General features: G+C 51.0%; 1 protein-coding gene across 1 annotated transcript; it reads left to right on the plus strand.

Annotated features, from left to right (window-relative positions):
• The first annotated feature begins 1,314 nt into the window (after positions 1–1,314).
• On the plus strand, positions 1,315–21,056 carry SLC17A9 (solute carrier family 17 member 9). Its single transcript, XM_040079795.2, has 13 exons — positions 1,315–1,447; positions 9,307–9,504; positions 10,458–10,597; positions 11,234–11,333; positions 12,290–12,420; positions 13,206–13,302; positions 14,169–14,265; positions 16,248–16,335; positions 16,635–16,669; positions 17,211–17,326; positions 17,753–17,808; positions 18,309–18,338; positions 18,447–21,056. Exons 1-13 carry the CDS (start codon positions 1,353–1,355, stop codon positions 18,608–18,610), a joined length of 1,347 nt encoding a protein of 448 aa, XP_039935729.1. The 5' UTR covers positions 1,315–1,352; the 3' UTR covers positions 18,611–21,056.
• Positions 21,057–21,351: the final 295 nt, after the last annotated feature.

Genomic DNA, 21,351 nt, shown 5'->3' on the forward strand with positions numbered 1-21,351 from the left:
ACAATACACTGAACGTTTGTTTACATTTTTGGCTGCAATTTGCCATGACTTGGCTCCCTCTTCTGGAAAAGGGGACGGTAGCAGAGTGAATGAAAATACTTCAGTTTCATTTCCTGCCCGAATAAAGGGAGGAAAGCCTATGACTAAATGAAAGCTGAGGTGGTTACTGCACGTGGTTCCTCCCAGTCTCGCAGCAAAGCTCGTTGTGTCTGTGTTCTGTGTGTGCAGCAGGTCTGTGTGACTGTGCCTGACTGTGCCACGGGCCTTTTTGGGGAAGAGCTCTTTTTTTCTGAGGAAGAAATGCCAAAGCAAAGGAAAAAGTATGACTCGATGATTTTTGCCTTTTCAGTAACCTCCTTCTCCTGGAGCTCTCTTTGGTGTGTAAGGAACCTTTTTGCTATTTCACTCTCAGAGGTTCAGCTCCATAATAGTGTTATGCCTCCTGAATTTGTGTAGCAAGCTGTTCATCAGGGACCTGCCAAGGGATTCATGTTGGGAGAAGGGTGTTTGAATTACCTAAATATTAGTTTGCTAAAGGCTTAATTCCACCAAGGATTTAGAGGTTTGTGGCTGCAGGAATAGCAGACAGGAGGTGTCTGCCCTGCATCTGAGCATTTTGGTGCAGCCCAGCAGCTCTGGTACCTTTCCCAGGGGCCATGCACGACCTTGCTCAGGTTGTGCGGGAGCTCTTCCATCCTTTGCTCACCTGAAGTTTTGCCGTTCCTGCTCCCAGGCTCGGCCACGGCATCACCTGAACGGTGCCTCAACAAGGCTCCTCCGCCTGCTCGTTCATGATCTTTAAGTGAGTCACGAGTTCCTTTTGTTGCGGACTGAGATAACCATCATTTAAATTATTCATTTCCATGAAGGAGTTTGATTATCTCTTTCAGATACAACAAGGCAGCGCCTCTGTCCCACAGCCATAAATCAAACCTGTAACAGCGCTTACCCCTATTCGTTTTATCTTCGGAAGCGAATGTCATACCCGCTTCTAACCCGCAAACAGCAGAAGCACAGGCTCTTCTGCAAACCCGTGCGAGCCGCGGGAGCAGGGAGCCATCCCTGCCCAGGACAGACCCTGCTCCGGCCGAGGGGGTGTCAGTAATTACCGGAGGGCAGAGAACCAGCAGAACCCCGCGGTTCGCCGGTACCGGAGGGCGGCCGGCACCTGCCCCTCCGGCTCCGCGGCTTCGAGGCTGCCCGGGGACTCAGAGCGGCACCGGCACCGGGCGGGACTTCCCGGCCCGGCGGGCGGGGGCGGCGGGAGGCGCTGACACGTGGCCGCGGCCCGGCGGGGGAGGGAGCCGGCGGCCGCCGCGATGTGAGCCGGAGAGGCGGAAGGCGCTGCCCGCATGGCCGGGGGGGGCGGCGGCAGGAATGTGCCCCTGAGCGGCGGGCCCCGCGACGGCATGAGGCGGGACGGCGGCGCCGAGCCGTACTGGTCCAGGTAAGGCTGGACCCGCTGCCGGGAAAGCCGCTCCGCCGCTTGCGGAGCTCTCCGGGGGCTCCCCGCATCCTCCCGGCCGCTGCCCTCCCCGCCCCGGCGCCCCCCGCCTCCTCGGTCCCCGCCGCCCGCAGCTCCTGCGGAAGATGCGGCTCCGGGATGGAGGAATCGGGCGGCCCGCTCCGCTCCCGGAGAGGCGATTTCGGAGGTGCTTGGTGCATTCCCGTCGGGCTGGGACCCTCCTGTCCCCGTCCCTGTCCCCGTCCCTGTAGCTGCCCTCCGGGAGGGACGCGATCCCACCGCCCCGGGCGGTCCCCGCCGTCTCAATCCTCCGGACTCCAGCATAGACGGGAGAAGGACGGGGGAAGATAGGGAATTACTGTGAAAAATGGGGAAAACCCCCCAACTATTGAGCTTATTTCTGGCCTGTGATCAGTGAATTAAACACAAAACCGCTATGAGGTTCTTATCGAAGTGTTCCAGTGGGGATGTTTGTACTGGCGATAGACATTCATTAAGGTAAAGTCTGCAATAGGAGCTGAGCAGCAGCTAGGCAGCATGAACTCCTCTCGATGTAAAGTCACTAAAATACTTAAAATGCAGTCAAACCCCCAGTGACCGCTTTTAACAGGAGGGGCACAGGCAAAGGCAGGGTGATCCAGTGTTTGGAGCAGACTGGGACACCTGGGCAGTCATCCAGTCACCCTGGGAAAGTCATCACACACCAAGACCTCAGGATCAGCCCCTTCTCCCATCTCAGGGGGGGGGAAGATGATGATTCCAAAGTGCCAGCGGGGCAGCTGCAATTCATGGTCAGAGACTTTTCCAAACTGGGAGCCCTTGGGCTCCCTGTGCTTTTGAAATTTGGCTCGGTTTCAGGCGACTGATGTCTGGCTGCCCCCGTGGTGGCCAGCCCCGGAGCTCCCCTCTTCCCCTCGCCCTGAGGTCCCTCTGCGGTGAACTCACCTGGCAGGAGAGCAGCGGGACAGGTGGCACCCGTGCCAGCGCACAGGGACACGAGGCCAGGGGGAGGGATCGTCCCTTCCAGCTGCTGGATAAGTTGGTGTTTCTCATCACTGCCTTCTGCAGTGGCAGCAGGCTGATAGCCGGCTCTGAACTGCCGTCTTTTCCTGCGCTCGGAGATTGGGAAGTCTCATCAAATCCATTTTAAGAGTACCGAGGTGGGCCTTAAAGAGGACCTTTGGCACAGAGGCGCTTAACATTTGAAGAGTCTTTCCCCCTAAAGCACTTTGGAAAATTCCTTCTCTCTGTCTCCCCTTGCTAACTTTTCCCTAAGTCTTTGTGAAGTGGGAGTGGTGGATCCCACACCAGATTTTCATGAGGCAAAAGTTTAGCTCATAGGTTTCTCCTCTAGGAAAAAAACAAAACAACAACAACAAAAAAAACCCACAACCACCAAAAAACATTTGACCAGAGCAAGCCCTCGTGTTTCTCAAATCTCTTGGAAAAATGCAAAACATAGATAACACGTTCCAAAACAAAAGGGGTGAAGACAGCCTGTTGAGCGAGACAGACATTTTAAGTGATTCTGACCATGCTAAGTGCTGCTAATAATTGAAAGGATCCTGTTAATGGGAAGGAGCAGCAGGATAACCCTAAGCTGAGATCGTGTCCCCATTGTTTAGTGTAGACACACACAAGGTCACAGCCCTTCTCTGGGGAGGTTTTATGGAGGTTTTATGGCCTAAAGTAAACTGGGCAGGTGGAGGGTGGGTTAAAGGAGAGCAGAAAGGGGGAACGAGCCACCAGATCATTCGAGCAGGTTTGTCAAGTTGTATAAACGCCTCAATGGGTGAAGTGAATTTGGTGGACAATTTGTGAACAGTATATGCAAATAAATAACTTTCATAGTTTCCAAGCAGTGAGATATTGCCATGGAGGCAAGGTGTTATCAAGTGGGGGAAGTGACACGGGTTCTCCTTTCATGCTCCAACAAAAGACATGCCAGGCAGCCTTCCAAGATCTGTCAGTGCAAGAGGAGAGGTAAACAGTTATCTTGGCAGGTTTATTTTTCTGTCTTTGTTCATGCTGCTTCTTCTTTTGTCCTCCCTTTTTTTTCGTCTGGCTTTTCCTTCCTCTTCCACTCTTCTTGCCTTGCTTTTTCCCCTGCCTGCCTTTCCCAAGCTTTTCTGCAGGTTTCCAATGGCTCCATTATCACACATCTCTTCCAAGAACAGCACTTGGGGATTATTGTTTGGGGCTTGAAAAAGCCCACGTGTTTACGTAGCACATCTGGACAGTTAGAGATCATTTCTTAATGTTGATCCTAACATGCCAAAGCAGGACCACTCGGGCAGTGGATGTGTTTAAGCATGTCTGGTTTAACTGAGGGAAGACCAAAGCAGTGAAAAGAGAAATCAGTTGCTGAAGGTTGCACACAAAGCCGCCAGCAGATCCAGCAGTGGACGTGGGGCTCACATTTTGGATGGTGCCTCCAGGAGAGAAATGCAGCATGAAAAAATCACGGTGTCCTGGGAAGAAAATGACTCCTGAAGCCAGCCTGCATCTCCCAGCCTCTGGCTACACCTGAAGACAAGGGGTGATTATAGCAGTTTCTTTAAGCTCCAGAGATAAAAGGAATCCTACCCCGACCACAGGCTGGTCTCCAGTCACCTGATCTTTGCCCAGAGACAACAGTCAGTTGTTTATTCTGAGTTCTGTGCCCTCATCTTCTGTCAACATGATGTTGCAGCTTTAGTAGCTTGGGGTATTTTTGGTGGTTGGGATTTTTGTTTTACAAGTTCCTCACCCTGGGTTTAATAGTGACCTCGCTGAGAACTTTTTTCACGTGGAAAACGTAAGCAGGGCACACATTTCATTCCTGGCTGATCCACTTATGCTCTCAAATCAGTGTGCAAAGCATGCCTCTGCTTTATTATTATGTTTTCTCACCACCTCCACCTGGGCTCAACAACTACTTCCAGCTCATATGAGCTGCCGAAATCTAATTTCATCTTTGCTTTTGCCGAAAGCAAGAAATGAAGAGAGGGAATAAACCCAGAGCTCGTTTGCTGAACACCACTTTGTTGCCATCTGTGGCTCTGTGGAGGGAGCTTGAGCACAGGAGGCGGACAGGAAGCCAGCAGCTTTCCCAGGAAAAAAAGCCCTGTGTCCTCTGTGCTGCTCTTGTTGGCTGCTAGCTGGATTGGGGAAAAAAAAAAAAAAAAAAAAAAAAAAAAAAAAAAAAAAAAAAAATCCAACAACTCTCCTCTAAACCCCAAAGCTACTTTTGACAGTGACAAATCATTAGCTTGGAGCTGGTCTACAGCATGACAAAATCTGCTTGAGGAGCAGGGGGAAACTACTGCAAGCCTCTCTCTTGACAAACATGTTAGATTTTGAAGGAGGAATTGTTGAGAAAAACAAAGAGTGGAAGGTCTGTCAAACAGGGTTAAAAATAACAGCCTGGGCATTATCTCCTGGCACAGGAGTGTGTGCACGGCTGCTGTGTTGGTGCCACGTCAGTCAGTCCTGCTTGTGGTGGAGGGTACTGTAAATTAAAGCTGGAAAAGAGTGTTTTTGAAGGGAGATGATGCCATGGGCCTGGGAATGGGTGATGAGGAGGGAAGTGCTGGCGCACCATGATTGACAGGTGACCGAGCACAGGGGGACCGCAGCCACCAGCTGCCCGTGCTGGGGACATTCCCCTGGAGGTGGCCTCATGCTTGGGCTGCTGGCTGTCCTGTGTTTGGAGCTGGTGGCGTGGCTGGGAGCTGGGCACCACCGTGGGCTCATCCCCTTCCTGCCCTGGGGCTCTGGCAGGGTCTGGGGGTTGTCCACTGCTGGTGGCTGGGGCGAGCAGGAGGGCTGGGGGCACTGGGGGTGACTGCACAGACGTGCTCTCCGCCCATCTCCCACAGAAATGTTTCTAATCTCATTTTAGAGAGGGGAACTGAGGTAGAGCTGTCCTCCCTGGGAGGTGGGCGTTGTGCTCTGCTGATGGTCCCTGTGCCCATCCTGTGCAGATCAGGAGCTGCAGCTCCCAGTTCTTCTTCCAGTTACAGAAAACACCCACAGACATTGCAGATGGCTGCTGGCCAAGAGCTGTTGCTGGGACAGGCAGATTGTAGTCTTGCTGTCTAACACAGCTCTCTTACCACCTGAAAATACCTGGCGGTGCAGGCTCGTGCCTTGGAGGGGGCTGAGCTGGGATGTAAGTGACAGCCTGACTCCAGAGAGTCCATCTCAACAGTGACCTGCAGTGTCTGCCAAAGCCCTGCAGACCGGGGGAAAGGAGGGAGGCGAGTCAAGAGAAATAAAAGCTGAGTAAATATTTGCTCTGTGGCATCTACTGGAGAAATTCCTCCAGCAGGAAAACACGCTGCAAATAAAGATACCCTGTGCTGCTGGCTCTGCTTCCACTGCCAGACAGCTCAGCTTGCTTTTGCCCCTTTGGGGATCTCAGGCATCCTTGAAAATCCACCCTAACCACTGTGCCCCGAGTGTGGGATCCGTTTGGTTGGTGGCAGCTGGGTCTCAGGGAAATCAGTGGATGCTTCCAAGCAAAGCCATTTCCACCCAGCGCCCAAGGCTGCATTTGGAGGAGGAGAACCAGGGGACATCAGACAGGGCTGCTCAAAAAGCCACCCAGGAAGAGTCATAAGGGCTTTGGGCTAATGATAGTCTGGGTGGTGGTTGGAGGTTTGTGAAATAGGAAGTGTTTCTAGCTGCATGGCTGCTTTGCTCACCGAAGAGGGGACACACCTGCAGTGCCTGTCTCTTGTGGGGAGAAGGGGATTGCAGGTCAGGAGGGCACAGGCTGGGCACTGAGGAGCCACTGCCATCACACAGCACCAAATGACATCAGTTAGGGGGCTCCAGACAAGCTCCAGTGATTCCCTGCCGGTGGTGTGGAGGGCTGGCCCCTCTCACAGGAGAGTCTGTCACACACAGCCAGGACTGGCCCAGCTATGCTTGGTCTGGTGGGTGAATCAGGCGTGGTGGCACCAGCGACAGCAGCGCCTGTGATTTCCTGTGCTCTGACTTAGGCTGGTTATCTGCAGCACATTCTGTCTCCTTCCTTCATTAGGGGATTGATTAGATTTAATCTGTTAACACTGGGGAAGTTTCACTTCTCAGATGGCTGATGTCACCCACGAACACTTCTGTTTGATTTGTCACTATTCCTTGGTTTTGAAAGGAAGGTTTTAATTCATGTCTTTGTGCTAGTCCAGGTTCCTCCCATGTAACCTCTGCTGTTGTTGTTTTGCACCGAGCAGAACGTTGAGTCATCTGCAGCCTCTGTGATAACTATAATTAGGAGAAAATGCATTTACAAAGCTCTTTCCTGTGATGCAAGAACGTCATTGTCCTTGCAGGGAAATCATTCCTGCCATGCTTCTAGGTGGGTGTGAGCAGCTACTGATTACATTTGACACTCATACTCTTTGGGTGGATTTTCCTAGCTGGATGTGCTGCTTGTGGAGGAAGTGGTAGTCTGAGGCTGTCGTTATATTCTGCCCTTGTTGTGAGCATAATCCCTACTGATGTAATTAAACATAAAGGAAGAGAATGTAGAATGGAGTAGTAGTCAAAGAGAACATTGAGTGTGCTGTACACACAGAGATTTATTTAGTGCTTTGGAATAGAAGTCAAGAGAAGAAATATATCCCTGGAGTTTTGTCAGAACATCAGCTGGAGAAGAGGCTTCTTGAGAGAGAAACGGAGTAAAGACTCCTTGAGATGCTCAGGTCTTTTTCTCTCCCTCTTACACCTTGCAGAGCCATACAGGGCTCAGGATAAAGGAAGGACTGTTGATCTGGTATTAAAACGCTGCTGTGCTTATCAGGATAACTGCAGGTTATTCTGAACGCACCAGAATGACTGGAGAGACTGAGCTCAGCCCCACTCCAATGAAAACTCATAAAGGTCTCCCTTTGCTGCAGGGGAAAAATACAATTTAGGAAACTATCTTGGTGGCCAAATAGTAGAAAATACTTCCACACATCACTGGCTGCTGTGCTTTACTCTGTCACCTCGATTGCTGCAGGTTCAACAGCTCAAACTTATCAGTGCTGTGCTGTTGGAGATAACAGAGATTATGGACCTGGACTGGCAACAGCCCATTTGGGCAGGGCAGGCAGGAGTTGTACCTGGAGGCATCCCATCCCTGAGGGCTCTCTGGAGGGCTTTCCATGGCTGGTTATCCCCATCCGCCCTCTGCCTTTGGTGGGGGATTTATACCCAAAACCTCCTGCCCATGTTATCCTGCTGGGTTTCTCTGACCCACACCTGCAGTGCCTTTGGTTTCCCTGGGCTCTTCCGTAGCAAGCTGGAGTCAGTGGAGCCGCTGTTCCTGGAACTGGCTGGGGCTGGTGATTAAAAACCAGCCCACCTTTGGTTTTGCAGCAAAAGGTGATATGATTGAAGGCAACTTCCTCTCAGGGTATGCCCATGAGGGGCTCTGAGAGTGTTTCCCAGCTGGCTGAAACGACTGAGGCAGGTCAACCCCTGGTTACTCATTCCTCCAGCAAAGTGAGCTTTGCCAGTTTCTGTCTTACTCTGTGCACTCGTGTGTGCGTGCACAGGAACAGCGGTTCCAACCTTCTAAACACCGGCTGAAACACTCCCAGTTCCTCCTGCCAGAGGTTAGCACTGAGCTGCTTATCTGCCTTGTCAGGAAACAGCAATAAATCCACCTCCAGCGGGTTCACCTGCCCGCAGAGCTCTGCTGCTCATTGTTCCTTCACCTCCCGCCTGTGACGGCCCATCTGCGCCTTTATAAATGGGTTCGTGCTGTGTGGGATTAACCCGCATTTGTCATAATTCCAGTACAGAGAAGTCAGCTCTGTTTGATGTAAAAGGTGACCCGGGTTGTTCCCCACATGGAGAGTGGGTGTGTTTAGCAGGGTGGAAAGCCCGGAGGTTACTGCCCTGGTACGGTGAATTCCTCTGGAGCAGAGAGAGTCTGTTAGCTCAGTGCTTTGTGCTCTGGCCTCTGGGCATAGAAACAATCAAATACAAATAGTACCAATAGTGGGTGTTCTTACTCAGCTTTCAACTCTCTAATTCACTGGCAAAGGAGGGAACCCAAAGTGGCTTGGCTGAGGGGTGGCAGAGGGATTTGCCTGCATCTGAGCCTGATATTTGCAGCAAAATGTGTTTGTTTGCTCCAGAAGCCATCACTGACTTTCTTCTCACTTAATTCCAGCCTGTAGGAACCCTTTTCTTGTGGCTGAAAAGTCACACAGCAGAAATATATATTCTGTTAACATAGTTTGGCTCTTATTATCTAAAATTCCTTATCTGTCCGGGCTTAATTATTTTGCTTCTCTCTCTGAGCTCTTCAGGCCCATCAAGTCTTATCTTTCTAAAGAATTCCTGCATATCCCTCCTTTTTAGGATGGGTAACACACAGATTACCTCCCCTGAGGAGTGGGTAGAAATGCCAAATAACTGAGGTCTGCTACCACGAGGTGTGTCTCATGCAGGTGCTTCCAACCTCATGCCCTGACCTTTCCTTTGTTATCCTTATCTTTTAAAGAATGGCTTCTTTTTTGGGGGGGGGGGGGTGGAGAAAAGCAAACAAACCAGGTTCCTGCCTGCCTTTCCCTCCACCTACAGCCGGGATGTCCAAGCTGCCCGCTCCACCTTGGACAGACATTGGCCGCTGGGGTCTATAAATAGTGTTTGGGATGAAGCTGGCATCGTTCCTAAAAGCCAGCAGCTGGGATCCGCTCTGTGTCAGAGCCGCCATGCCCCGGGGGAGCTGTGCTGACCTTGATTTTCTCGGGATGCGCTCGGCTCGCAAAGCCACCCCGACCCCTAAATCCTGGCTGCGCACGGAGCCGCCGTGCCCGGCACCCCCTGCCCTTTCCCCACCTTCCTCTCCATCCCTGCAGGCCCGAGTCCCGTGTGTGGACGGCGATGCTGCTGCTGGGGACGTGCCTGCTGTACTGTGCCCGTGTCACCGTGCCCATCTGCGCCGTGGCGCTCAGCTCCTACTTCGACTGGGACAAGAAGCAGTTCGGCGTCGTGCTCAGCAGCTTCTTCTGGGGCTACTGCTTGACGCAGATCGTCGGAGGACACGTCAGCGATCAGTACTGGGATTTATTCTCTCACGTTTTCTTGTTTTAGTGACTCTGAGCTGGGCTTTGGCCCCCTCAGTTCCAGTCTGAGCAGCGGCAGTGCCAAGTTTCACGGCGATGGGGTGTCAAAGTGTGTCCGTGGGGAGAAGCTCTGCCTGAGAAGGGGTGTGGGTAGTTTAGGCTGTCCGGGTAGAAGCTGTGCTTGTCTCATCCCTGGGAGACATTCGAGGATTCTGTGAATACAGCTTTTTTGATTTGATCTGCTCGGGTGATCTTCGTTTTCAGTTCGGCACTTCCAGTTTTCTGCCCTAGATTCTCTTGCAGTCTTTTCTCAAGCAAGTCCCCACACACAGTTCCCATCGTGTTTAGAAAAAACTGTCTCCATTGTGTCACATGAATTAAAAACCAAACCATTTCCCCAGCTGGCTGTAAGGGAGGATCTGAACCATTACCTGCTTGAGTCCCTTTCCCCAGCCAATCTGTTCTTAGTGAGAGAGCTTTTCTGTGAAATCCTTTGTGAGGAGCACATGCCTGGGAGGGATGCATTATCCATGCAGTGCACTGTGCTGTTTAATTAGGGTCCTTAAGAGTTTGCAAGAAAACACCCGGAGAAACCCGAATGGTAAAAGGCAGAGCTGATGATGTAAAAGAGCAAATGGAAAACACCATCACTGGTTAAGAGAAGCAGAATGGTGGCAGCAGCTGGGCTTCCCCTCCAGCACCATCGGAGATTTGAGTGCTGTGAGATCTCTGGGATCAGTGAGTGCTGGAGATGGATGGACAGTGCTGGCAGAAAGTGGGAAGGGAAAAGGTCAGAGCTACTCCCCAAGGGCCAAGAGAAGAACAGGTTTGACTGAAAGGTTGCTCTTCAAAACAGGCTAGACTGGGAAGGGCACTTGAGTCTGGGCTGGAGGACTTTGCCCTTTTGCCCTCCTATCTTTGATAAAGTGTCTTCTGTCTTCCAGAATAGGAGGTGAGAAAGTCCTCCTCCTTTCAGCATCAGCCTGGGGGTTCCTCACAGTCCTCACCCCGCTGCTCACCCACATCACTTCGGCCCATCTGGTTTTTATGACCTCCTCCAGGTTCCTCATGGGGCTGCTGCAAGGTGAGACCCCTGTCCTGAGTGTGTCCATGTGTCTGTCTCTTCAGGGGCTCCCTTGTACAGAGGCTCATGTGTGGCACATTGAGGTGCAAGTCCCATGGCTTGCAGCGCATGAACCCTTCCTGTGGGTGTCTGAGCAATTCTCTGCCTCAAAACTGCCTCCACATCCAGAAGTTCCATGGGAAAAACCAGTGGCATTTCTAGAGAAAGTCCCTGACAAGTCAATCCCCTGTGGAAATCTCTCTGCCAGGCAGGGGCTGCTGGCTGTGGAAATCATCACTGGTGGTGTTTGGTTTTTCCACATTTTAAAACTCCTCCAAAACACTCGGAGAAAATTGGCCCTTGCCGAAACTTTTGGATAATTTGGGATGATCTTCCTTCCCCCTTGCCAAGCTGCAGCACTGGGAGGTGCGTTGGCACTGATGGGTTTACAGTAGCAGTGGTGAGGATGAAACGGGATTACGGAGAAGGCACAAACAAACCTCTGATGGCGATGGATGCGCTCAGTTTATTTTATATCCCTGTTTCCAATTCACCAAAGGCTGTGCTGCTTTGTCTCAGTGTTTAGCTCTCTCTGGATGTTTTAAATTTGCTTCTGTCCTGCCTTACTGCCCCCTGTGTTGCTCCTGTTTCTCTCAGGGGTGTACTTCCCATCCCTGGCCAGCCTGCTGTCCCAGAGGGTCCGGGAGAGCGAGAGAGCCTTCACCTACAGCACGGTGGGGACGGGATCACAGTTTGGGTGAGTTCAAAGGCCTCTGAGCAGTGAGTGACAGCCTCTGGACATCAAAATGCCATTAAATAGTTGGAGGCAAAACTCACAGCCCAAAGTACATGTGGATTCATGGGTCCTCAAGGGCTCCTGCTGCAGCTGAGGAAGCCTCAGGCAGTTGCTGTCCTGCCTGCCAAGGATTTATGTATTGTTTTCTCTTTCTTTTCAAACCGGACTTTGAAGACTGTTTGCAATATTTAATTACTATGGGAAACAGCCCAATTCAGTAGGAAGAGCACGGGTCAGCCTGACACTGGTCACCTGTCCTCTCTGAGAGATGGGAAGAGTAGAACTTTTCCATCGCTGCTGATCTCCATCACAATTTCCTTTCTACATGGAGAGGTTGCTTAAAAGCCAAATAGAAATATCACTGTGTTGAGTCACCGAGTTCTCCAGTGTTCTCATTTCTTTTGCTGCTTTACACATTCTCTGTGATACTGCACACCAGCAACCTCCTTTTCTTTCCACAATGACCCTTTTGCAGCGTGGGGCAGGGAAGGGTGAGATCCCTCTGGGATTTCTCCTGCCAGTGAGGATCTGCCCGAGATGCTCCTCACAGAACAGGACAGGCTGCAGAGCCATGGTGGGACTGGGGGCAGCACCCACACATGAAGTGACTGAGAAGTTCTCCCCTGTGAGGGTGGAGAGGCCCTGGCACAGGTTACCAGGGTAGCTGTGGCTGCCCCATCCCTGGAAGTGTCCAAGGCCGGGTTGGACGGGGCTTGGAGCAACCTGGGAGAGTGGAATTTGTCCCTGCCCATGGAAGGGAATGGAAGAAGATGAGCTTTAAGGTCCCTTCCAACCCAAATAATTTTAGGATTCTGTGCTTCAGTGACAGCAGCACTGACCCCAGGGAGAGCCTCCCATCAGTGTGCTCAGTGTGAGCTCTCAGCCAGGCCAGTAAATCTGAGTGGTTTCCCTTGCAGAACGCTGCTGATCGGTGGTGCAGGATCTCTCCTCCTGGATTGGTACGGCTGGGAAAGTGTTTTCTACTTCTCTGGTTTGCTCACTTTGCTCTGGGTTTATTGCACCTGCAAATACCTCCTGGGTGAAAAAGGTGAGTCCAGCTGCATCCCTGGGGCTGGCAGTGCTCCCGAGGATCTGGGAACTGAGTGATTCCTCTCCATGATTTTCTGCAAATCCTGTGTGTTCCCAGGATCATGCCTGCCTTTACGCAGAGGCTGTGTCTCACCCAAGATCCCCAGCCCAAAAACGAGGATTTGAGCTCTTGCAATGCTGATTTCCTATTTCAAGTGCCATGCTGGATTATGTCACTGCTGAGAGCCTGATCTGGCTCCTCAGTACTCTTTAAGCACCAGTGAAAACACAAAACAGAGCATGATCTTCAAAGTGGATTAAGCTAAAGCAGGGCAAGATACTTACTCCAAACTAAGAGCATCTACACGTAGAGCTTTTAAAAACCAGTTAATCCACAATATCTCTTCCCAAATAACTGCCTATGAGTAATTCCACATATGGACAAACCATTACACCTGGCTACAGCATTATTAGGGTGAGTGTGGTGTGTAGGAGCCCAGCTTACTGGGAGCTGGGTCTGTGCCTGGTGCTGCACAGAATCCAAACTCTGTTCCTGCCAAGGGAATTCTGTTTAATTATAAAAGAGATATAACACATGAGTGAAGCTGGCTGGGTGGGGGGGTGTGTGGAAAAATTTAGGTCAGTGTAACAAGGTGTTTTCATGAGCGTTCGATGCTGGTAGAGCCAAAACCCCAGGGTTAGAAGGAGATTAAAAGTGGTTGTACAGCAGTGTCCCAGGGCTGCCTCCAGCTGCACAGGTAATTACTGACCACAGCTTCCCTTTGGATGTTTTCTTCCCTGCAGAACTCACCATCCCCCTAGACTATTTAACGAGAGGCCTCTCCATACCCAAGCAGACCAAAGTTCCCTGGAAGCAGCTGTTTAGGAAGGCACCGATCTGGTAGGCAGCTGCATGCATCCCAGGCTGGGAGCATCCTCCGTTTTCTGCTCTCTGGGCTAATTTCTTCTGCCTCTGTGGGGTTTTTTTTCCAATTATTTATATATTTGAGAAGCAGAACCAGTTCTCTAATTCCTCCTGCATAAACAGAGAACTGAAAAGGTAAGCTTGAAAGAGGCAAGGGTGGTTTCTGTTCTGTCCAGAGGCTCGAATGCTGCTGGCAAATCTTTCTCCTTGCTGGGCTGTTCCCCCCTGGAGGAGCCCTGTGCTCCTCTGGAGTGATGTTTTCCACGGGTCCTGGTGGGAATGCGGGGTGTGATGGGCTCCTAAGCAGCGCTGCTCAGGGGCACTGGGTGGCACGGGCTGTGTTCTCATCGCTGGAAGCATCCTCCTAATGGCCATTTTTCCTTCGGGATGCTGCAGTGGGGACTGAAGCTCATCCAAGCGTGTTCCCAAGGGCTGTTTTAAGGAGGGGAGGAGGAGGAGGATGGGGCTGCAGGGCAGCAAACCCATTCCTGCCTCATAACAACGGAGCTGATAACAAATCCCTAGAAAACCCTAAAGGACACCTCCCGGAGCAGGAGTGCTCTTGCAGGGCTGGAAGGGAAATGCAGTGGCATAATTCGCACTTCAATTAACCTCGCCTGGCCCCGAGGCTGTGCGGTGGGGCAGCCAAGGAACCAGCTGCGAGGAGAAAGCTGAAAGGAGTGGTTATCTGTGAGAGAAAGCTCAGGAAGCCAAAAGGAGCAGTAATCCATGCCTGAAAATCTCAGGGATTGCTTAGGAACTGAACTCTCGAGTGAGTGCCCGTTTCCCTCGCAGCATGACCTGTCACTGCTGATTGTTTCCTCTCAGCTGTGTATTTTCAGGGCTGTCATCATCGCTCAGCTCTCCACGGCCAGCACGTTCTTCACTCTCCTCTCCTGGCTGCCAACTTTCTTCAAGGAAACTTTCCCCGAGTCGAAGGTGGGCTGGCTCCGAGCCGAGGCATTGCTGTTCAGAGGTGGCCGTGCTGGGCACCTGCCAAAAGGGGCTGGAGAGGGAGGAGGATGATGGAGAGGGGTTTGCTGAGAGCAGGCTGGGAGGCAGGAGGAGGTGGGAGGTTTCATCCCTGCACATGCTTTAGGAGTTCTCTCCAGGTTGCTGAGCCTGGTTTCTAGTTGCTTGTTTAGGGATGCTGAAGGGTGCAGGGAAGAGCAAGTTGGTATTGGGTTTCAGACTGCTTTTCTTCTGAGGAAAAGATAATTTTCAGCTGGCACAAAGCTCGTGACATTATGCTGTTGCAAATAACCAGCATTCACTCCTAGTCTTTTTACAGGGTTTTTAACAGGACTGACATTGTTCAGCTCAGGCCTGCCTATGGAAATGACAATTACCATTAATAACATGTACTTCAAAAATACTGCAAAAGCCTCCCTCTCCTCAGCACAAATGATACTCCCATTTTTCAGAAAGCCAGGCAGTACTCATCTGGGCCAAGAGCTGATATTTTCATCTTGTTCTCAGAAACTCCAACAGTCTTCTCCACAACAGCTCTGTTAGGTTTTTTACAATTTCCAGAGCTGCTTACAAATGCCTTTTCATATTACACATGTAAAGCTCTTTATGGCATACTTGATATTTATATTAAAATCATGTGTTAAACCAGCAAACATATTGTTGTGACAAGATCTGTGCACCTCGAGTAATGTGCTTGTGCGGCAGTAATTTACCATCTGTTAAGCATTATATCATGGTGCCCTTATGTAAGATGCTCTGTGGAGTGCTCCTGCAGCTGATAATCGCTTCGTGCAGTTTAAAACAGAGGCTGAGGCTGCTTGATTTGAAAGGATGGACGATAATCCCTGATGTGGGGAGCCCGTGTCACCCCCTGGCTGAAATCCCTTGCTGCAGGTGATCTGTGCAGCTGCCTGTGGCCTCCTGAGTGAAGGTGATGGAGGCTTTGGCTCAGGGTGATGGCTGTGGGATGGGACAAGGTTGGGGTTGCCGTGCTGAGCAGCCCCAGCTGCTGTTAACAGACAGCAGAAGCACTGCCCCACAAAGCCCATGGGCTAACCTTGTCAAAAACGAGCAGGACCCAAATTTCGAAGTCACAGGAAGATGCAGATTGCACCCTGGTGTGATTTCCAGGAGCAGCTTTAACAGGATTATTGAAAGACAAGATTACTCAGCCCTCCCACGCATCCCAGACAGGAAGGGGAGATGCTTCCACAGGGTGGTGGGCTCTGAGCAAAGGGGAGATGCTGGGGGGATGGATGCATGGATGGATGGATGGATGGGTGGGTACAACCAGCTGAGGTGAAATCCAGCCCAGCCCACGCTGATTTCAGCTGCTGTGGGATCTGGGCACCAAAGTGCCCCTGAGCAGCTGTAATCCAGCTGACCACTAATCATCTGTGATTACAGCTGCAGCTCACTTAATTGAAAATAGGCCGAAGGATGTTGCTACCCATAATGTTACCTAATCCTGCCATTAGAAAATCCAGCTCTGCTCCCTCAGCCTCACACAGTAACTCTGCTAATGAGCTGGAAGCTGCTGGAAATTTTGCCAGCAGCTTTGCTGGAGACCCACAGGAAATCCAGACTGAGCTTCCCAGGGCTCTGTGGCTCCCTGCTACATCGTCTTGCTGAGCAGTAAATTTTGCCACATTTAATCCCTCTTTCCTAGAGGTTTCTGCCTCTCCCCTGCATGCAGCATTGCTGGGGAAAAAGGAAAGACACCAAATCTGCAAATGCTACAGCCCTGTGATGCTCCTGCACCCTGACAGAGCTGGAGTGGGGCATGGTGCAGCTGGGACCTGGCTCTGCAAAGGGGGTAGAGGTGCTGCAACAAGTCCTGAGTGCTTCATTTATTTCCCCTTTCTACAGGTACCACAGACTGTCAAAACAGTTTTGCGAACAAACTCAGCTCTGACAACAAATCTCTCTTGGTTTTCACTTCTTTTCAGGGTTGGGTGTTTAATGTAGTCCCCTGGCTGGTTGCAATTCCGACGAGCTTGTTCAGTGGGTTTCTGTCTGATCATTTAATTAGTCAAGGTGAGAGCTCTTTATGGCTTTTCCTCAGCTCTTGTGAGATGTGGGAAGAGGACCTGGGTGGGAGGAGGTGGACTTGTTGGTATGGAAAAGACCCAGCAAATAGCCAATGTGAATAAAAGCAGAATAAATTCTCCAGTGTCCAAGTCCTGCCCACGTATCTGGGGCTCCCTTTGACCTCACTGGTAATACTCACCTGGAGATGAAATCTGGGCATCTGAAATCTCTTTGTAGATGTTGTAGTTTCCTGGCTGGACAGCAAGGTGAGCTGTGCTAACTCCAAGTGTCCCTTTCTTCTCCAGGGTACAGAACCATCACCATTCGTAAGTTCATGCAGGTAAGAGAGCTGAAGCAGTGGGAGAGATTCCTGAGTTACCAGTTAAACCCTGATTATGTGGCAGAATAGACCTTGTATGGAGCTGGGTTGGGGGTTATAGACGGAAACAGGAAAGATTTTCTGGCTTTGCACATTAACTGGTGATCAGGATGAGTGAAAGGAAATCCAGAGGAGAGCCCTGGCTGAGGAGCAGAGCCGGGATTAATGGCAGCATGGAGCACAGTGAGTGCTCTGGAGGGGTTTTCTTTCACAACCTGTCCCCGGTCTTTCCAAATGACCCCGTAGGTACTGAGGAAGTGGCAGTACAAGGGTGAACAGAAATAGAAATGCTGGCTGAGAACACAGTGTGTGCTTTGATCTGCAGCATCACATCCCTCTGGACTGACCCCTGACACAGAAGGACATCGGGGGGAAGGAAAGAGGAGCACAGGATGCACACAAACTCCTGCCATTGGAAAAGAGAACAGTTTGTTCATGGCAGGAGTTGCTTTCTTCCTTAGAGAAAACGTGCTGTAGTGTTTAATTTTCCTTTTTTTCCCAGGTCATTGGCTCTGGCCTCTCAAGCATTTTTGCTTTGTGCCTGGGCCAGACCTCCAGTTTCTGCAAAGCAATCGTGTTTGCCTCAGCCTCTGTTGGACTGCAGACCTTTAACCACAGGTAAGGACATGGGGACAGTGCCCTCAGCTCCCCTGCACGTTGGGCACTTTGGGGTCTCAGAGGAGGCTGCCTCTGTCCTGACTGTGAGAACAAGATCTGGCACTTGCCTGAGCACTGTGTTTGGGACCCTGTGAGGCTGCTGGAGGTTAGGGTCCTGTGGGCTGGAAGTAATGCAGCAAACCTCTAGCATGGAAGGCTTGGAGAGAGATGGAGCAGGAGGGGAATTGCATCGTGGCCCCTCTGAACACTTTGAGTTGTTTTCCTTCTGATACTCACCTGCTTTACTCTCAGCATCTCCCTTCTGCCAGTGCCATTTCTGGTCCAGGACCTTTCCTTATGTTTGACAAAGCAAACTGTGCAAATGAAGGAAAAGCAGTTATGTTCTCTTCAAAAATCATTTATTTTCCCCCCTCTGTTTCTCTCCAGTGGCATTTCAGTGAACGTGCAGGACCTGGCCCCCTCCTGTGCTGGCTTGCTGTTTGGTAAGGATCCTGTGGGGTTTCTGTGCTGGAGAAGTGGCATCTCTTGTGGGGACATGGTCACCAACATCAGGGTTTGAGCAGGAGCCGCTCTGGGCAGTGTCTGCCCTGTTCCTTCTGTGATAAACCTGCCAGTGCTGGGGGCAGGTGACACCTCCAAGGTGCCTTTTTTGTATCTGTGAGGTGCTCTGCTGCACCCAGGGATGGGCTGGGGCTCTGTCAGTGGTCTCTGTCAGCAGTTCAGAGAAGCTGTGGCTGCCCTGGAAATGTCCAAGGCCGGGTTGGACGGGGCTTGGAGCAGAGCTAGTGGAAGGTGTCCCAGCCCGTGGCAGGAGGATGGGATGAGATGAGCTTTAAGGTCCATCCCTGCTCAAACCACTCAGTGATTCCATGATCAGAAAAGCATTTTACCCAGCATGCAACCCGGGGGTCAGTGGGAGCTGTGAGGAAACCTCTCATGTCTCTGGGTTTTCACAACTTCTTCTCACACCTTTTCTTTCCAGGGGTTGCAAATACAGGTGGAGCCCTCCTAGGTAAAGTACTGCCCTGCAGCTCACCCTTTCCTGGGGAGCCCTCTCCCCGTGGAGGGCAGGGTCCAGCCCAGAGCCTCTGCACGTGTTTCTCTTCTCTCTTCTCTGCAGGTGTCGTCTGTGTGTACCTGGCTGGGTACCTCATCGAGACCACTGGCTCCTGGATCTCTGTTTTCAACCTGGTGGCTGCTGTGAACAGCATTGGGCTCTGCACATTCCTCCTGTTTGGAGAGGCCCAGAGGGTGGACACAGACTCTGTGTACGTGGATCTTTAGAGATGAGCCCAAGAAGCAGCTGAAGGACAGGAGAGTGTCACATCTATGGGCCATCCTTGCACAAGTGCCAAAGAACATTTTGCTTTTTTTTTTTTTTTTTTTTTAGGTGTTTTAACAGGAAAAAAAAATGCTGAAACCGAGTACATAATGGGTCTGGATGAAACCCATGGGAGAAAAGAAATTTAGGGTTCATTTTTTTCGCTCAGGGCTGTAGCTGGTGGCTTGCAAGAGCCATCCAGCTCAACATCTCCAGTGAGATATGGTCTGTGGGACCAGTTTATCCCATCTGTGTCTCGTGGACAAACATCCTTGTGGCCAAAGCAGCTGACCTGGCGTGTCTCCCAAGGCTGCTGTGGTCCCATGGCCTCTTGAGGGGAGCTGTTCTCCACGTGGCAGCGTGGCTCCTGTGCTCTGCTGTCCTGGGACCCCCTGGCTGCTTTGCCCCGGGTGTCCTGTGAGCTGTGACAGGAACATCCCAACGAGTACCTCTGCCCTTAACCCCCGCGCGTGCCTTCGTCCTGCAGCAGCTCCCAGCCAGCTTTCTGGGCTTGTGAGGTGAAATCCAGGCTTCTCTTCAGGGGATGTGTGGCTGGATGTGTGCCCAGGGCCACGGGGCTGTGTCAGTACTGCTCTCACTGAGCTGGGGGAGGGCTCCAAACCAAGCCTGGCTTTGCTTGCCCAGCGTGTCCCTTCTCTCCCTGGTGGCTTCAGCCCAGCCCAGGTGGAGCAGCTCCACCATGAGAGCAGAGCTGAGCTGTCCCCTGGGGTCAGGCTTAGCTGGGCTGACCTTGCAGTGCAGCAGCAGCTGAGGAAACCATTCCCTTTGGAGCTGTTTTGTCAAATGCTGTGAATGTATGGGAAGAGCCAGTCGCACTCTGTGCTGTGGATCTACAACTCCCAAATGCTTTCTGCATGATTAAATGTGTCCTCCACGTGCTCTCAAAGGGCTGAGGGAGGCTTTCCAAAGAGCTTGGCATGGGCAGGTGTTGTTTCTGTGTTAAGCATAAATCAAATTTTTGCATTGGGCATCCTTAGAGATGTGGTTCCCTGAGTCAGAGGGAAATACTTGGCTGTAGACACCTCTGAGCCTGAATGTCTTAAAGTTATTTATAAATATTTTAAAATTTAAGTGCCAAATCCTCTATTTTATGTACTTGAGGCCTGATTCTGTCTGCTTGTTCTGAGTGGTAGTCCCACCAAATCCAACACGAAGGGGAGGATCTACCAGCCTCCAGTGTTTGGTTCTGTAGGGTCAATTTGAAAGGTGAATTTCATATTAAAGCAATTTATTGCTTCTCCTCCAATCCCTTGATTGCAGCCTGAAAGGATCTCTTGGGTCTCTCTAGTGCTTACCAGAAGACTCAGGCTGAGGAGCAGGTTTCCCCAGGACCCTGCAGTGCAGAAATGCTATAGGTTCAGGTGGAAAAAAAATAAAAATCCTATTATCCTCTTCCTCACCTTTTGTTTTGGCCAAATTTCTCCTTGGAAGACCTGTTGGAGCCATGTAAAGTTGGAATAGCCTGGTTTGTAGTGAAGATGCTGACAGCCTTTTAGTTGCAGAGACACTGATGGGCATCCCTGAGCTGAGCTGAGCCACTTGCTGGGCAGAGTCAGAGATTAGGATGCAACTGCCTGATGTCTTCCCAAGAGAATAAACCATCAACGTGGCCTGACTGGGGACAGAGGCGTAAGAAAGTATTTTGTTTTACTCCTTCTGTGCCCGTTTTTTCTCTCAAAGGCTGTTTGCTGCCGTAGGTACCACTTTGTGCTGGGGTGCTGCAGAGCCAGGAATGCTGCTGGGAACTCTTAAATCACTGGGTAAATTGAGAAGAACACCCAGTGGCAGCAAACACAAACACAAACACAGCCAGGCTTGCCAAAGAGGCCCGAGGCTGTGCAGACATCTCTGTCAGCTTGTCCTTTGTCCAGTCTGAGCAGATTGCTTGCATGGCCTTTTCTACAGTGACAGAAAAATAACCTCCATGGCTTTTGTGGGGTTTTGGAATATCTTCCCTGGCCATTCAGTGCTGCAGGTCAGGGGCACAAGGAGTCGATTCTGGTTCTCTTTGCTGGTTGCACCATTTCTTGTGGAGGAGTTGATGAGTTTAAATCACTGGAGTTTGAATCAGGCCACCCCTGGGATCCGCCAGCTGGGAAATTGAAATGGATCTTCAAAGGGAAGTGTTTGGCTGTGCCTTCTGTGTGAGTCCAGCTACGTTTCCAGTGAGCTGTCCAAGTTACCTGTCTCTGTAACTGGCTAATAAGTTAAATGTTTGACCTACACTTGAGGCTTATGTTTCATTTTCATCATACGCCTTCGGTGAAGGATTGGAACCGTTTTGCATATCTGTGCTCTTATTTGTTTGAGCCAAAGCTTGTGGTCTGCGAGCTTTTGCTGTGGAAGGACCTAAAAAAAAAATAAAGGCAGCAAATCATTTCAAGCTGATTTTTCCTTTGACTGCAGAGGTGTTAATTTGTGTGATCAGTGAGGGACAGAGGAGTGAATTTGATGTGATTAACCCCCGGGGGAGGCGGTGCAGGGAGGGTATCCGGGCTGGCAGGTTTTCACAGCATCCTCACGTGTACATCAGACTCGGGGTTCATCCAGCTCCATCTTCCCTCTGATATGGGAAAAATGAATGAAAAGCTGCCTTCAGCTTCAGGAGGGGACAGTAAAGCATCAGCAGACATGATCCAATATCACTTGTTAAGAGTAATGACACAAACAGTGATTCTTGGCT

This window comes from Hirundo rustica, chromosome 16 (genome assembly GCF_015227805.2).
Source record: "Hirundo rustica isolate bHirRus1 chromosome 16, bHirRus1.pri.v3, whole genome shotgun sequence".
Lineage (NCBI taxonomy): Eukaryota > Metazoa > Chordata > Aves > Passeriformes > Hirundinidae > Hirundo > Hirundo rustica.